Source organism: Oncorhynchus tshawytscha, linkage group LG03, assembly GCF_018296145.1.
Source record: "Oncorhynchus tshawytscha isolate Ot180627B linkage group LG03, Otsh_v2.0, whole genome shotgun sequence".
Classification (NCBI taxonomy): domain Eukaryota; kingdom Metazoa; phylum Chordata; class Actinopteri; order Salmoniformes; family Salmonidae; genus Oncorhynchus; species Oncorhynchus tshawytscha.
In genome coordinates, this window is record NC_056431.1 from 22526309 (window position 1) to 22543100 (window position 16792).

The 16792-nt window shown below is 44.7% G+C and overlaps 1 protein-coding gene across 2 annotated transcripts in view; it reads right to left on the reverse strand.

Annotated features, from left to right (window-relative positions):
- LOC112246182 (protein argonaute-3) overlaps positions 1-16792 on the reverse strand; it is a 48724-nt gene that overhangs the window by 18745 nt on the left and 13187 nt on the right. The window contains exons 5-10 of one of the 2 annotated variants that reach the window (XM_024414469.2): positions 15920-16056; positions 11124-11258; positions 10904-10991; positions 10224-10371; positions 10009-10128; positions 1370-1492 (exon numbers count right to left, since the gene is read on the reverse strand). In XM_024414469.2, the coding sequence (XP_024270237.1) occupies positions 1370-1492; positions 10009-10128; positions 10224-10371; positions 10904-10991; positions 11124-11258; positions 15920-16056 (751 nt within the window). Of the gene's footprint in view, positions 1-1348; positions 1493-10008; positions 10129-10223; positions 10372-10903; positions 10992-11123; positions 11259-15919; positions 16057-16792 lie in introns of both variants that reach the window. The other variant, XM_024398129.2, reaches the window with a different exon arrangement.

The window sequence follows — 16792 nt, forward strand, 5'->3', positions numbered from 1 at the left end:
GAACCCGATCGAACTTCTCTGGCGAGACCTGAAAATAGCTGTGCAGCAAAGCTCCCCATCCAACCTGACAGAGCTTGAGAGGATCTGCAGAGAAGAATGAAAGAAACTCCCCAAATACAGGTGTGCCAAGCATGTAGCGTCATACCCAAGAAGACTCAAGGCTGTAATAACTGCCAAAGGTGCATCAAAGTAATTAAAAGGGTCTGAATACGTATGTAAATTTAATTTTAAAATATATACATTTGCAAAAGATTCAAATACCCTGTTTTTCCTTTTGTCACTATGGGGTATTGTGTGTAGATTGGATTCAAATTGGTGTTTTTTCCTGATTTTAGAACAAGGCTGTAACAAATTGTGGAAAAAGTTAAGGGGTCTGAATACTTTCCAAAGGCACTGTAAATGTAGTAACGTCATTTGAAGAGATTGTGATTAGGTCTCAAGAGGTATTTTGCGATTGGTAAGCTAAATTCATTGTACTTTGCTTTAATGGACATTTATTTGCTGAAAGTCAGACTCTTCCCACACGCCAACTCATTTCTCAGCTTCAGAATCTGCATTCTCCAAATTTAGCTTCCACAAAATTGTTCATAGTTCAAATCAAAATTTGATAACATTTCATTTGAAAACATGCACCAAAAATGCTGTTTATGTACATGGTTTATTAACTTAGACTCGGTAGAAAGATGAATAAAAAGTCGGGTCCTGTAGTGTCTGAACAAAATGAAACCAGAAGGCTGACCTCATCCACTGTCCAGAAAAACAGATTTTAGTTTGTAGTTCTCCTTGGGCAGTCCTAATCACTTTAAAATGTTTGAATGCAAAACTGGGTCTGGGATTAAGACTTACATTTGATTAGACTGTTTTCAGTAAAATCCCGCTCATGTGACATCTACTCTCACGAATCGCAAAAAGTGATATTGCAAACCAAAGTGAGTGAGCTAAGGGGGGGGAAGCATAGACACCACAAAAGGAAGCTAAATTGAGTCATAGCACAGTGTCATCACGATCTGTACTATGCATTCTCAAAAAATAGCAGTAAAGAAAAATGATGTAGCCGTGTTAGCATTGAGCAAAGACTACTAGCTTATATTAATCCACACAGACAAGCCTGTTCTCAGAGTGTCTTCGAGTAACCGTGCCGACCTAGGATCCATTTTGTCTTTGAAATCACTATGAATAAGAGGGGGACCTGATCCTAGATCAGCACACCTACTCCTAGATGATTCACAGAGAGAAAAGACAAACGGATCAAATCAAACCAAAGCAAGGGGGTTAGTTCCCTCATATAGCAAGGGTAGGTAGCGTGTCAAACAAACAGAGTATGGAGCGTGATTTAAAGGAAGGGTACCATAAAGTGCTCTGTGCTCACCCTGCCGCCGTATTGCAGCATGGGGGCAGGCAGCACGCGCCCCGTCACGTGGGCCATCTCGTCGCGCACCTTGAACTGAAACTCCTGCACAAAGGGGTCAGACTCGTAGTTGGCACTGCGCACCTGCAGGGGTCACACACAGAGACAGAGAGAGGGTGAGAAAGGGGTGTTTAGGGTGGTGAGGTAAGTTGGTATCCAGAAGACTCGGACAAAACATAGATGCTTGTTCTCGGTCCCAAGAAACAACGAGATCTTCTGTTGGATCTGACAATTAATCTTGATGGTTGTACAGTCATCTCAAATAGAACTTACAAACATATCAAGACTATTTCAAGGACAGCTTTTATTCATCTATGTAACATTTCAAAAATCAGAAACTTTCTGTCCAAACATGATGCAGAAAAATTCATCCATGCTTTTGTCACTTCTAGATTAGACTACTGCAATGCTCTACTTCCCGGCTACATGGATAAAACACTAAATAAACTTCAGTTGGTGCTAAACACGGCTGCTAGAATCTTGACTAGAACCAAAGAAATGTGATCATATTACTCCAGTGCTAGCCTCTCTACACTGGCTTCCTGTTAAGGCAAGGGCTGATTTCAAGGTTACTGCTAACCTACAAAGCATTACATGGGCTTTCTCCTACCTAGCATTCCAATTTGGTCCTGCCGTACATACTTACACGTACGCTACGGTCACAAGACGCAGGCCTCCTTACTGTCCCTAGAATTTCTAAGCAAACAGCTAGAGGCAGGGCTTTCTCCTATAGAGCTACATTTTTATGGAATGGTCTTCCCTACCCACGTGAGAGACGCAGACTTGGTCTCAACCTTTAAGTCTTTACTGAAGACTCATCTCTTCAGTAGGTCCTACAATTGAGTGTAGTCTGGCCCAGGAGTGTGAAGGTGAATGGAAAGGCACTGGAGCAACGAAACACCCTTGCTGTCTCTGCCTGGCTGGTTCCCCTCCCTCCACTGGGATTCTCTGCCTCTAACCCTATAACAGGGGCTGAGTCACTGGCTTACTGGTGCTCTTCCATGCTGTCCCTAGGAGGGGTGCGTCACTTGAGTGGGTTGAGTCACCGACGTGGTCTTCCTGTTCGGGTTGGCGTCCCCCCCACCCCCTTGGGTTGTGCCGTGGTGGAGATCGTTCTGGGCTATACTCGACCGTGTCTCAGGATGGTAAGTTGTTGGTTGAAGATATCCCTCAAGTGGTGTGGGGGCTGTGCTTTGGCAAACTGGGTGGGATTATATCCTGCCTGTTTGGCCCTGTCCGGGAGTATTGTCAGACCGGGCCACAGTGTCTATCGACCCCTCCTATCTCAGCCTCCAGTATGTATGCTGCAGTAGTTTGTGTCAGGGGACTAGGGTCAGTCTGTTATATCTGGAGTATTTCTCCTGTCTTATCTGGTGTCCTGTGTGAATTTAAGTACGCTCTCTCTAATTCTCTCTCTGAGGACCTGAGCCTCTCGGACCATGCCTCAGGTCTACCTGCCTGATGACTCCTTGTTTCCCCAGTCCACCTGGCAATGCTGCTGCTCCAGTTTCAACTGTTCTGCCTGCGGCTATGGAACCCTGACCTGTTCACCGGGCGTGCTACCTTGTCCCAGACCTGCTGTTTTCAACTCTCTAGAGATCGCAGGAGCGGTAGAGATACTCTGCGTGATCGGCTATGAAAAGCCAACTGACATTTACTCCTGAGGTGCTGACCTGTTGCACCCTTGACACCCACTGTGATTATTATTATTTGACCCCGCTGGTCATCTATGAACATCTTGGCCATGTTCTGTTATAATCTCCACCTGGCACAGCCAAAAGAGGACTGGCCACCCCTCATACAGGGTAGCCTAGTGGTTAAAGCGTTGGACTAGTAACCGGAAGGTTGCAAGTTCAAACCCCCGAGCTGACAAGGTACAAATCTGTCGTTCTACCCCTGAACAGGCAGTTAACCCACTTTTCCTAGGCCGTCATTGAAAATAAGAATTTGTTCTTAACTGACTTGCCTGGTTAAATAAAGGTTAAAAAAAATTTAATAAAAAAAATACCCTGGTTCCTCTCTAGGTTTCTCTGGCCTTTCTAGGGAATTTTTCCTAGCCACCGTGCTTCTACACCTGCATTGCTTGCTGTTTGGGGTTTTAGGCTGGGTTTCTGTACAGCACTGTGACATCAACTGATGTAAGAAGGGCTTTATAAATACATTTGATTGATTGAAGGCAGTGTCATTCATAAGGCACTAAAAACAAAAGAAAGCAAACTACTCCTATTAGAAACACTCAACTTGTCCAAAAATAAAACACTTTCATTTGGTGCGGAATGCCCGAATGAATACAACCCAGGTTTGAGCATGTTTTGATGTTGAGACAACTCACGTTTGTAGCTCACATTGTCCCCAGAATTCTATCATATGAAACGTCCTGAAATAACCTTTGACATAACCTTTAGAACATTGTCAAACTTTCCTCTCGGATTGTCCAATCCTTCTGCATCTTTCACACAGTTATTCCACCCACAGTTACTATTTGCTGACGGTTCTCTGCATCTAAATTAAAAGTCAACAGCGTCTCGGTCTCTGGCAGTGTACTATCAGCCAGAGGTATGTTTTAATCCCAGGTGGGAGATGGGGAGTCTGTTTAATTAAGTGACAGCGGCAGAACAGCAGCAGAGGCTGAATGAGATGCTATCTGATGGAGTCTAATGGCGTCGGTGGCAGCCCATCTCATCCTCCAGAAAACACCATGGCCAGGCATTGTGCTGGTGACAGCTAGCCACCATGCTGCAACAATGCCATCTCCGACCTGGCATTTCACTGACCTTAATCAACACTGACCTGGGCCCGTATTCATTAAGCGTCTCAGAGTAGGAGTGCCGATCTAAGATCAGTTTAGCCTTTTAGATCATAATGAACAAGACAGGGGACCTGATCCTACATTAGCACTCCTACTCAGATGTTTTGGCAAACCGTATTAATATAACCTCCAAACACCAGTTGAGGGCATTACAAAAATAATGATTGACAATGTCATAAAAAAAATGTATTTTTATTAATTTAGTCATACTATTTTATCCTTCCACAAGATATAGTCCCGACAAAAATCTATGGTTGCTACCCAAGCCGGCTGGTCATTTGTTCTATCGGTTCGGTTGCCAGCGACCCAGTCGTTAAGTCTTTTGTTCTACATCTATGGATGCAACAGTCGTTTGTTCTAAATGTTCCGTTGCCATGATGGCTGGCAACGGTTTAATCCCTAGCTAGCTAGCCAGCCAACTTTGACTGGCATTCACATCAAACAGTGTAGCCAGAATACAGCAAACTAGCTGCATTTCCTTTCCCCCCCCTATTGACATTTCCTCATTTTTTAAATTTTTTAAATTTATTTTACCTTTATTTAACCAGGTAGGCAAGTTGAGAACAAGTTCTCATTTACAATTGCGACCTGGCCAAGATCAAGCAAAGCAGTTCGACAGATACAACGACACAGTTACACATGGAGTAAAACAAACATACAGTCAATAATACAGTATAAACAAGTCTATATACAATGTGAGCAAATGAGGTGAGATAAGGGAGGTAAAGGCAAAAAAGGCCATGGTGGCAAAGTAAATACAATATAGCAAGTAAAACACTGGAATGGTAGTTTTGCAATGGAAGAATGTGCAAAGTAGAAATAAAAATAATGGGGTGCAAAGGAGCAAAATAAATAAATAAATAAAAATTAAATACAGTTGGGAAAGAGGTAGTTGTTTGGGCTAAATTATAGGTGGGCTATGTACAGGTGCAGTAATCTGTGAGCTGCTCTGACAGTTGGTGCTTAAAGCTAGTGAGGGAGATAAGTGTTTCCAGTTTCAGAGATTTTTGTAGTTCGTTCCAGTCATTGGCAGCAGAGAACTGGAAGGAGAGGCGGCCAAAGAAAGAGTTGGTTTTGGGGGTGACTAGAGAGATATACCTGCTGGAGCATGTGCTACAGGTGGGAGATGCTATGGTGACCAGCGAGCTGAGATAAGGGGGGACTTTACCTAGCAGGGTCTTGTAGATGACATGGAGCCAGTGGGTTTGGCGACGAGTATGAAGCGAGGGCCAGCCAACGAGAGCGTACAGGTCGCAATGGTGGGTAGTATATGGGGCTTTGGTGACAAAACGGATTGCACTGTGATAGACTGCATCCAATTTGTTGAGTAGGGTATTGGAGGCTATTTTGTAAATGACGTCGCCAAAGTCGAGGATTGGTAGGATGGTCAGTTTTACAAGGGTATGTTTGGCAGCATGAGTGAAAGATGCTTTGTTGCGAAATAGGAAGCCAATTCTAGATTTAACTTTGGATCGGAGATGTTTGATATGGGTCTGGAAGGAGAGTTTACAGTCTAACCAGACACCTAAGTATTTGTAGTTGTCCACGTATTCTAAGTCAGAGCCGTCCAGAGTAGTGATGTTGGACAGGGGGGTAGGTGCAGGTAGCGATCGGTTGAAGAGCATGCATTTAATTTTACTTGTATTTAAGAGCAATTGGAGGCCACGGAAGGAGAGTTGTATGGCATTGAAGCTTGCCTGGAGGGTTGTTAACACAGTGTCCAAAGAAGGGCCGGAAGTATACAGAATGGTGTCGTCTGCGAGAGGTGGATCAGAGACTCACCAGCAGCAAGAGCGACCTCATTGATGTATACAGAGAAGAGAGTCGGTCCAAGAATTGAACCCTGTGGCACCCCCATAGAGACGGCCAGAGGTCCGGACAGCAGACCCTCCGATTTGACACACTGAACTCTATCAGAGAAGTAGTTGGTGAACCAGGCGAGGCAATCATTTGAGAAACCAAGGCTGTCGAGTCTGCCGATGAGGATGTGGTGATTGACAGAGTCGAAAGCCTTGGCCAGATCAATGAATACGGCTGCACAGTAATTTTTCTTATCGATGGCGGTTAAGATATCGTTTAGGACCTTGAGCGTGGCTGAGGTGCACCCATGACCAGCTCTGAAACCAGATTGCATAGCAGAGAAGGTATGGTGAGATTCAAAATGGTCGGTAATCTGTTTGTTGACTTGGCTTTCGAAGACCTTAGAAAGGCACGGTAGGATAGATATAGGTCTGTAGCAGTTTGGGTCAAGAGTGTCCCCCCTTTGAAGAGGGGGATGACCGCAGCTGCTTTCCAATCTTTGGGAATCTCAGGCGACACGAGAGGTTGAACAGGCTAGTAATAGGGGTGGCAACAATTTCGGCAGATAATTTTAGAAAGAAAGGGTCCAGATTGTCTAGCCCGGCTGATTTGTAGGGGTCCAGATTTTGCAGCTCTTTCAGAACATCACCTGAATGGATTTGGGAGAAGGAGAAATGGGGAAGGCTTGGGCGAGTTGCTGTTGGGGGTGCAGTGCTGTTGACCCGGGTAGGAGTAGCCAGGTGGAAAGCATGGCCAGCCGTAGAAAAATGCTTATTGAAATTCTCAATTATGGTGGATTTATCAGTGGTGACAGTGTTTCCTATCTTCAGTGCAGTGGGCAGCTGGGAGGAGGTGTTCTTATTCTCCATGGACTTTACAGTGTCCCAGAACTTTTTTGAGTTAGTGTTGCAGGAAGCAAATTTCTGCTTGAAAAAGCTAGCCTTGGCTTTTCTAACTGCCTGTGTATAATGGTTTCTAGCTTCCCTGAACAGCTGCATATCACGGGGCTGTTCGATGCTAATGCAGAATGCCATAGGATGTTTTTGTGTTGGTTAAGGGCAGTCAGGTCTGGGGAGAACCAAGGGCTATATCTGTTCCTGGTTCTAAATTTCTTGAATGGGGCATGTTTATTTAAGATGGTTAGGAAGGCATTTTAAAAAAATATCCAGGCATCCTCTACTGACGGGATGAGATCAATATCCTTCCAGGATACCCCGGCCAGGTCGATTAGAAAGGCCTGCTCGCAGAAGTGTTTCAGGGAGCGTTTGACAGTGATGAGTGGAGGTCGTTTGACCGCTGACCCATTACAGATGCAGGCAATGAGGCAGTGATCGCTGAGATCTTGGTTGAAGACAGGGAGGAGGCTTCTAATGTTAACATGCATGAAACCAAGGCTATTACGGTTACAGAAGTCGTCAAAAGAGAGCGCCTGGGGAATAGGAGTGGAGCTAGGCACTGCAGGGCCTGGATTCACCTCTACATCGCCAGAGGAACATAGGAGGAGTAGAATAAGGGTATGGCTAAAAGCTATGAGAATTGGTCGTCTAGAACATCTGGAACATACAGTAAAAGGAGGTTTCTGGGGGCGGTAAAATAGCATCAAGGTATAATGTACAGACAAAGGTATGGTAGTATGTGAATACAGTGGAGGTAAACCTAGGTATTGAGTGATGAAGAGAGCGATATTGTCTCTAGAAACATCATTGAAACCAGGAGATGTCATTGCATGTGTGGGTGGTGGAACTAATAGGTTGGATAAGGTATAGTGAGCAGGACTAGAGGCTCTACAGTGAAATAAGCCAATAAACACTAACCAGAACAGCAATGGACAAGACATATTGACATTAAGGAGAGGTGTGAGATCCGGGTATGAATGTCCAGAGAGCAGTCGAAATCCAGGGACATGGAGAGAAAAATTGGTCCGGTATGTTCCGTTCCGAGCCGCGCTGCGCCGTACAGAACTGGCGATAGATTTTCGAGCTAAAGGATAGCTGATGACCACAAACCGTGGTTAGCTGAATACTAACGATTTGCCAGTAAAGAAGCTAACTAGCTTCTGAATTAGCTTCTGGCTAGTTTCTGGCTAGCTTCTTGGAGGATTACAGATTTGAGGTAAATAATACTTTTTGATAAATATAAATTGGTGAGGTGGGTTGCAGGAGAGTGTTTTGAAGATGAGTTGATGGAAAATAAAAATAAAATGTATGTGAAAAAATTTGTAAATATATATATATATATATACACAGGACACGACAAGGACAAAAGACGTCTGAACTGCTATGCCACCTTGGAGTAAGTGGCCTTGGCGGCCATGATGTTGGGAAGAAAGCATATATATACACATATACAGTACCAGTCAAAAGTTTGGACACACCTCCTCATTCAAAGGTTTTTCTTAATTTTACTATATTCCACATTGTAGAATAATAGTGAAGACATCAAAACTATGAAATAACACATATGGAATCACGTAGTAGAAAAGTAGTAACTAAAAACAAATCAAGATATATTTTATATTTGAGATTTTTCAATGTAGCCACCCTTTGCTTTGACAGCTTTGCACACTCTTGGCATTCTCTCAACCAGCTTCATGAGCTAGTCACCTGGAATACATTTCAATTAACAAGTGAGCCTTTTAAAAGATAAAAAGGAAAGAAATTCCACAAATTAATGTGTTTGAGCCAATCAGTTGTGTTGTGACATGGTAGGGTTGGTATACAGAAAACAGCCCTATTTGGTAAAAGACCAAGTCCATATTATGGTAAGAACAGCTCAAATAAGCAAAGAGGAACGACAGTCCATCATTACGTTAATACATGAAGGTCAGTCAATCCGCAATCCGAAAAATGCCTTTGGTCTGATGAGTCCAAATTTGAGATGTTTGGTTCCAACCGCAGTGTTTTTGAGACGCAGAGTAAGTGAAGGGATGATCTCCGCATGTGTGGTTCTCACCGTGAAGAATGGAGGAGGTGGTGTGATGGTGCTTTGCTGGTGACACTGATTTATTTAGAATTCAAGGCACTTTACCAGCATGGACACCACAGCGAGATGTCATCCCATCTGGTTTGGGCTTAGTGGGAGAATAATTTGTTTTTCAACAGGACAATGACCTAAAACACACCTCCAGGCTGTGTAAGGGCTATTTGACCAGGATGGTGAGTGATGGAGTGCTTCATCAGATGACCTGGCCTCCACATTCACCCGACCTTAACCCAATTGAGATGGTTTGGGATGAGTTGAACTGCGGAGAGAAGGAAAAGCAGCCAACAAGCGCTCAGCATATGTGGGAACTCCTTGTAGACTGCTGGAAAAGTATTCCAGATGACAACCTCATGAAGCTGGTTGAGAGAATGCCAAGAGTGTGCAAAGCTGTCATCAAGGCAAAGAGTGGCTACCTTGACATTTTTTAAAATTTGTTTAACACTTTTCATGATTCCATGTGTCATTTCATAGTTTTGATGTCTTCACTATTATTTATACAATGTAGAAAATAGTAAAAATAAAGAAAAACCCCTTGAATGAGTAGGTGTCCAAACTTTTGACTGGTACTGTATATATCCATAAAAACGATGCGGATTCATGATTTTGACTGGCTGAGAAAAGTTGCCAGCCTGTCTCGTCCCGACACGTTCATTACCGAAGGACAACTGGAGATTGAATTTCAAGATTGAAACAGTGTTGCAAATGTCAGAGAGAGACAAAGGTTATTACAAATCTCCATTGTTGAGAACTAAATGCTAGTCCAAAAGAAAAATAGGATATAATGTCTAGATGCTTTTTAATAGTGGAGGCGGAACTGACGAGACAGTGGGTTACGCAGTCACATGGAACAGAGGAAATAGGCATTTCAACTCTATAGATTTAGCCGGTGTTAACTTGTGGAATAGACAACGCCTGGAATGGGGTTAACCAATCAGCATCCAGGATTAGACCCACCGGTTGTATAAATATAAATAAGCTTCCGTGCCACCAGGCGACACCACTGACTCACCAGCCGGCTGATCTCCTCCTGTCTGTCAGGTGCAGAGCGAGCCGTGGCTTTGATCATAGTGGACGTCTGATTATCTGTCAGTTTTTTGATACAGCGCTGCCCTGCTACTATGTTACACACCTGCAGGGACACAAAACAAAAAACCATTGAGTATATTATATAAGCAGGGATTTCCTTCTCAAGTACAGAAAGCAACTGGATTGAATGTTTCTCACCTCCAGGGGCAGGTAGGTGTGCTTCTGCTCCTGCCCCACCTGGAGGCAGGGCAGGTGGGGATACTTGAGCTGCAGGCTGTACTTCTCTCTGAAGTACTGGGCCACCGTGCGCTCCACCGTTTGACCATTCTCCAGCTGCAGAGGGAACCTGACCACAACAGGTCGATGGAACGGCAAGGGTTAAGAACATCTTTAAGATTGAAAGGAGCTGTGCAAGAGGGGCTTGTCTGGGTCTATGTAGACTATATATATATATGACTGTTAAAAGACAAGGTTTTCAACAGCTCGAGTCTTCAATTTCATAGTTAATACAGTGAAGATACAGAAACGGCCTCACAAAGCTATCAAAATGTTGAGCATCAGTAAATAGTGGAAAACAAAGCAGTAGATAAACAGCTGCATGTAATAGCATATTGGCCAACGGTGACTAACACCCATTGACCTCGAGACAAGGACCTGACTCAGACATTTTGTGGTTCGGGTGAATTCTTGTGAATTGGTCATCCTACATTTAAGTGCATGCTCCTCTCTCCTCCCATCCCATCACACCCCACCCCACACATACAACCACATCCCAGGCTCCATGCCAGTCTCCCAGTCTCTGGCCTCTCCCTAGTCCCACTCCACCTCATCTACGCCTAGTCCCAAACCACCATCTCTCTGGGGCGCTCTTGACTCACGTTTGATGGCTGGCGGGCCGACGGGTCACATTGCAAACACGGTACTTCCTCCGCATGGTGCCACAGTGTGTGACCTCCACCTTCAGACCTGGACAGGACAGTGACCGCTTTTATGACCTCAGGGACGTGGGAATAACACAAACTTGTGTACAAAGGCACCCCCAAATCCTAGTTTACATCCGCATTCACGCACACAGACAAAACGCAAAAAAAACACTACCTTTGATTTCTTTGGTGAATTTGACCCGGTGGGAGTCTGTGAGAGGTCGGGGCTGCTCGTCTATGTTGTGGATGTCCAGGACCTCACACATGAACTGGATCACTGGCTGGGCTTTGTAGAAGGCCGTGGCAGACACTGCAGGACAGACAGGGCCATCAAAAACAAGACTCGATCCCACTCATTCAGAATTACCCACCACTGGCACTACCTGCCAAAACCGAGAGTACTCTCACTAGCTATTTACTGTAGATGCAAAATGTGAATTGATCTTGATCTGTCAAATACAGTTGAAGTCGGAAGTTTACATACACCTTAGCCAAATACATTTAAACTCAGTTTCACAATCCCTGACATTTAATCCTAGTAAAAATTCCCTGTTTTAGGTCAGTTAGGATCACCACTTTATTTTAAGAATGTGAAATGTCAGAATAATAGGAGAGAGAATTATTTATTTCAGCTTTTATTTCGTTCATCACATTCTCAGTGGGTCAGAAGTTTACATACTCAATTAGTATTTGGTAGCACTGCCTTTAAATTGTTTAACTTGGGTCAAACGTTTCGGGTAGCTTTCTACAACCTTCCCACAATAAGTTGGGTGAATTTTAGCCCATTCCTCCTGACAGAGCTGGTGCAACTGAGTCAGGTTTGTAGGCCTCTTTGCTCGCACATGCTTTTTCAGTTCTGCCCACAACATTTCTATAAGATTGAGGTCAGGGCTTTGTGATGGCCATTCCAATACCTTGACTTTGTTGTCCTTAAGCCATTTTGCCACAATGTTGGAAGTATGCTTGGGGTGATTGTCCATTTGGAAGACCCATTTGCGACCAAGCTTTAACTTCCTGACTGATGTCTTGAGATGTTGCTTCAATATATCCACATACTTTTCCTGCCTCATGATGCCATCTCTTTTGTGAAGTGCACCAGTCCCTCGGGCAGCCAAGCACCCCCACAACATGATGCTGCCACCCCCGTGCTTTAAGGTTGGGATGGTGTTCTTCGGATTGCAAGCCTCCCCCTTTTCCTCAAAACATAATGATGGTCATTATGAACAAACAGTTCTATTTTTGTTTCATCAGACCAGAGGACATTTCTCCAAAAAGTACAATCTTTGTCCACATGTGCAGTTGCAAACCATGGTCTGGCTTTTTTGTGGCGGTTTTGGAGCAGTGGCTTCTTCCCTGCTGAGCAACCTTTCAGGGTATGTAAATATAGGACTCGTTTTACTGTGGATAGAGATACTTTTGTACCCGTTTCCTCCAGCATCTTCAAAAAGGTCCTATGCTGTTTTTCTGGGATTGATTTGCACTTTTCGCACCAAAGTGCGTTCATCTCTAGGAGACAGAACGCGTCTTCTTCCTGAGCGGTATGACGGCTGCGTGGTCCCATGGTGTTCATACTTGCGTACTATCGTTTGTACAGGTGAACGTGGTACCCTCAGGCGTTTGAAAATTGCTCCCAAGGATGAACCAGACTTGTGGAGGTCTACAATTTTTTTCTGAGGTCTTGGCTGATTTTTCCTTGATGTCAAGCACAGGCACTGCGTTTGAAGGTAGGCCTTGAAATACACTGCTCAAAAAAATAAAGGGAACACTTAAACACAATGTAACTCCAAGTCAATCACACTTCTGTGAAATCAAACTGTCTACTTAGGAACCAACACTGATTGACAATATATTTCACATGCTGTTGTGCAAATGGAATAGACAACAGGTGGAAATTATAGGCAATTAGCAAGACACCCCCAATAAAGGAGTGGTTCTGCAGGTGGTGACCACAGACCACTTCTCAGTTCCTATGCTTCCTGGCTGATGTTTTGGTCACTTTTGAATGCTGACGGTGCTTTCACTCTAGTGGTAGCATGAGACGGAAGTCTACAACCCACACAAGTGGCTCAGGTAGTGCAGGTCATCCAGGATGGCACATCAATGCGAGCTGTGGCAAGAAGGGTTGCTGTGTCTGTCAGCATAGTGTCCAGAGCATGGAGGCGCTACCAGGAGACAGGAGACGTGGAGGAGGCCGTAGGAGGCCAACAACCAAGCAGCAGGACCGCTACCTCCGCCTTTGTGCAAGGAGGAGCAGGAGGAGCACTGCCAGAGCCCTGCAAAATGACCTCCAGCAGGCCACAAATGTGCATGTGTCTGCTCAAACGGTCAGAAACAGACTCCATGAGGGTGGTATGAGGGCCCGACATCCACAGGTGGGGGTTGTGCTTACAGCGCAACACCGTGCAGGACGTTTGGCATTTGCCAGAGAACACCAAGATTGGCAAATTCACCACTGGTGCCCTGTGCTCTTCACAGATGAAAGCAGGTTCACACTGAGCACATGTGACAGACGTGACAGAGTCTGGAGACGCCGTGGAGAACGTTCTGCTGCCTGCAACATCCTCCAGCATGACCGGTTTGGCGGTGGGTCAGTCATGGTGTGGGGTGGCATTTCTTTGGGGGGCCGCACAGCCCTCCATGTGCTCGCCAGAGGTAGCCTGACTGCCATTAGGTACCGAGATAAGATCCTCAGACCCCTTGTGAGACCATATGCTGGTGCGGTTGGCCCTGGGTTCCTCCTAATGCAAGACAATGCTAGACCTCATGTGGCTGGAGTGTGTCAGCAGTTCCTGCAAGAGGAAGGCATTGATGCTATGGACTGGCCAACCCGTTCCCCAGACCTGAATCCAATTGAGCACATCTGGGACATCATGTCTCGCTCCATCCACCAACGCCACGTTGCACCACAGACTATCCAGGAGTTGGCGGATGCTTTAGTCCAGGTCTGGGAGGAGATCCCTCAGGAGACCATCCGCCACCTCATCGAGAGCATGCCCAGGCGTTGTAGGGAGGTCATACAGGCACGTGGAGGCCACACACACACTACTGAGCCTCATTTTGACTTGTTTTAAGGACATTACATCAAAGTTGGATCAGCCTGTAGTGTGGTTTTCCACTTTAATTTTGAGTGTGACTCCAAATCCAGACCTCCATGGGTTGATAAATTTGATTTCCATTGATAATTTGTGTGATTTTGTTGTCAGCACATTCAACTATGTAAAGAAAAAAGTATTTAATAAGAATATTTCATTAATTCAGATCTAGGATGTGTTGTTTAAGTGTTCCCTTTATTTTTTTGAGCAGTGTACATCCACAGGTACACCTCCAAATAACTCAAATTATGTCAATTAGCCTATCAGAAGCTTCTAAAGCCATGACATCATTTTCTGTAATTTTTCAAGCTGTTTAAAAGGCACAGTCAACTTAGTGTATGTAAACTTCTGACCCACTGGAATTGTGATACAGTGAATTATAAGTGAAATAATCTGTCTGTAAACAATTGTTGGAAAAATTACTTGTGTCATGCACAAAGTAGATGTTCTAACAGACTATTGTTTGTTAACAAGGAATTTGTGGAGTGGTTGAAAAACGAGTTTTAATGACTCCAAACGAAGTGTATGCAAACTTCCGACTTCAACTGTACATCACACCAGAAACAGCCATTTGTCATCAATTATCAGCCATCATCATTTTTTGCTATTTAGGCATATATCTCAGACCAAGTACAGCAGCACAAGGCCTGCTTCATAGCCAGGGACACCACCTAAGTACCTCAGGGAAGTGACATGCCAACATGGCTCTCAAACATGAAATAAAACCTAGGAGGAACATCAACATCCCTCTGGTTTTATGTGCCGTTAGAGGAAGCTGGCCCCTAGATGAAGGCCCTAATGCTTTTTCCACCTGAATGGAGAGATGAGTAGAGAGGAAACAGATGCTTCACTGATACTGGGCTGACGTCACAGAGACGTCAGGGCCACATCTGACAGCGACAATCGGAGCATACATGTGATTAGAAATGATGTAGAGTGCAGGTGAAGGTCACTCTCCTCGGAGACAGTAGGGTTGTCATCCCCATAAACAGGAAATGACATCAGAAATGTCATGTATGTTTTGATGCTTGTGATAGTGCTGATACTCTACTCTTGGGAGTATGAAAATGAAAGGGTTTTAAATAGCACCCATTTTTGTTTGTTGCTTACAAACACACACTTTCTCGGTGTTGCTGTATCTTCAGCTAGGGTGTGTGTGTGTATATAATGTCCCCTGGTGAGATAAAACAGAACATTGGCGCCTATTTGCTTTCGCGCTCTTTTAGGGCCCATTCTCCTCACAATGACTAATGAAAAAGAATCATTTGCAGACGGCTGGACTGGTGAATGGGCGATGGGCTAGACGAAGCCAAATGATTTGCGAGTGAGGGAGAGCGGGAAAACCGCCTGAGAGAGAGGCACTAAGGCAGAGAGCAGTCAAGCACTCCCCAAAACAAAAGCAGCCCACCAAAATCGCTCCCAAACACAAAGCGCCCCTCAGATCCCTGCACCTCCGTCTCCACAGCAACCGCCTAGGCAGTTCTCACAAAGCAAGAGACACACCACCCCCCCCCCCCCCAATCCACCATCTACCAAGGCTATGGCCAGTCCACCCACCTATAACCAGAACCATCCTTCCAAACCAACCTGTTGCCAGCATGCGGCACAACACCCACTATGGAGTCCTCCCATATTAGGTAGAATTTGCCCCAAACACTTATACAGGTTCGGGGCCTGTGTTCATAAAGCCTCTCAGAGTAGGAGTGATGATATAAGATCAGTTTAGCCCTTTAGATCACATTGAATAAGATTACATGGACAGGGGGACTTGATCCTAGATAACAACTCCTACTCTGATCTACATGGCCCCAGATTATTCTTTCATCCCCCTAATAGCTAAGGTTAGGATTGGTGGCAACGTGTTGTGCGTCGTCCTCACCGTCAATATTGAGCATCATCTTCCACATGGCGGGGCGTACAGACTGGTGGAAACCAAACCACACCTCTCTCCCCCCTCCCAGGGGATGGTCGTAGCCCTCTGGGGCTGAGAAGAAGGAGCGGCCCACTGGAGTGTACCTGGAGAGGGGGAGGCGAAATAGAGAGATAGTGAGGGGGGAGGAGAGAAGAGAAACAAAATAAGGAAAGATAGATAGAAGGGGGACAGACAGGAGAATGGGGAAGTTAGTTTCCACAACCTGGACCAGAATCTTTGTCAATAGCGCTTTGCACAGTGACAGTCTGACAACAATCTATTTTTCAATTGACACTGAACATCAATGAAACGAGAGGGTGAAAACTCCACACGACCTTATCGACATCCTATCACTGAGCGGCAAAGACTAATTAATAACAACATTTGCGTTTCCTAGAAAGTCCTGGACACATTCTGTCAATGCAGTAGCCTGAAGCTATAGCAAACATAGCCTTATGGCAGGTGTTTTTATTTAAGACTTAGTTTTGGTAGGCACGCTGATAACGCATTGTTTTTGAGTAAAGTCAGGTATGAAGGCATAAGTAGTCACTATAAACTTGATTTCCTGACTGATTATCGTCAGGCCATAAAAACAACCACATTTTGATTTGCAAGGGCACACATTCACGTGTTTCATTACCAATGTGGCACTAAGCGGAAGTGAGTCCTCACTGAAATTCAGTACTTTATTTGTCATTAAGAAATGATCTTGGAATAAAATGAAGTCTCCCAGGCCAGCAAATTACATACCATATGTGTTTATTAGACCTACATCTTCAGTAAATAAATCTGCCTCAAAAGTTTAAATTTTTGATTTATTTTTTAAGTGTAGCAGAGTTG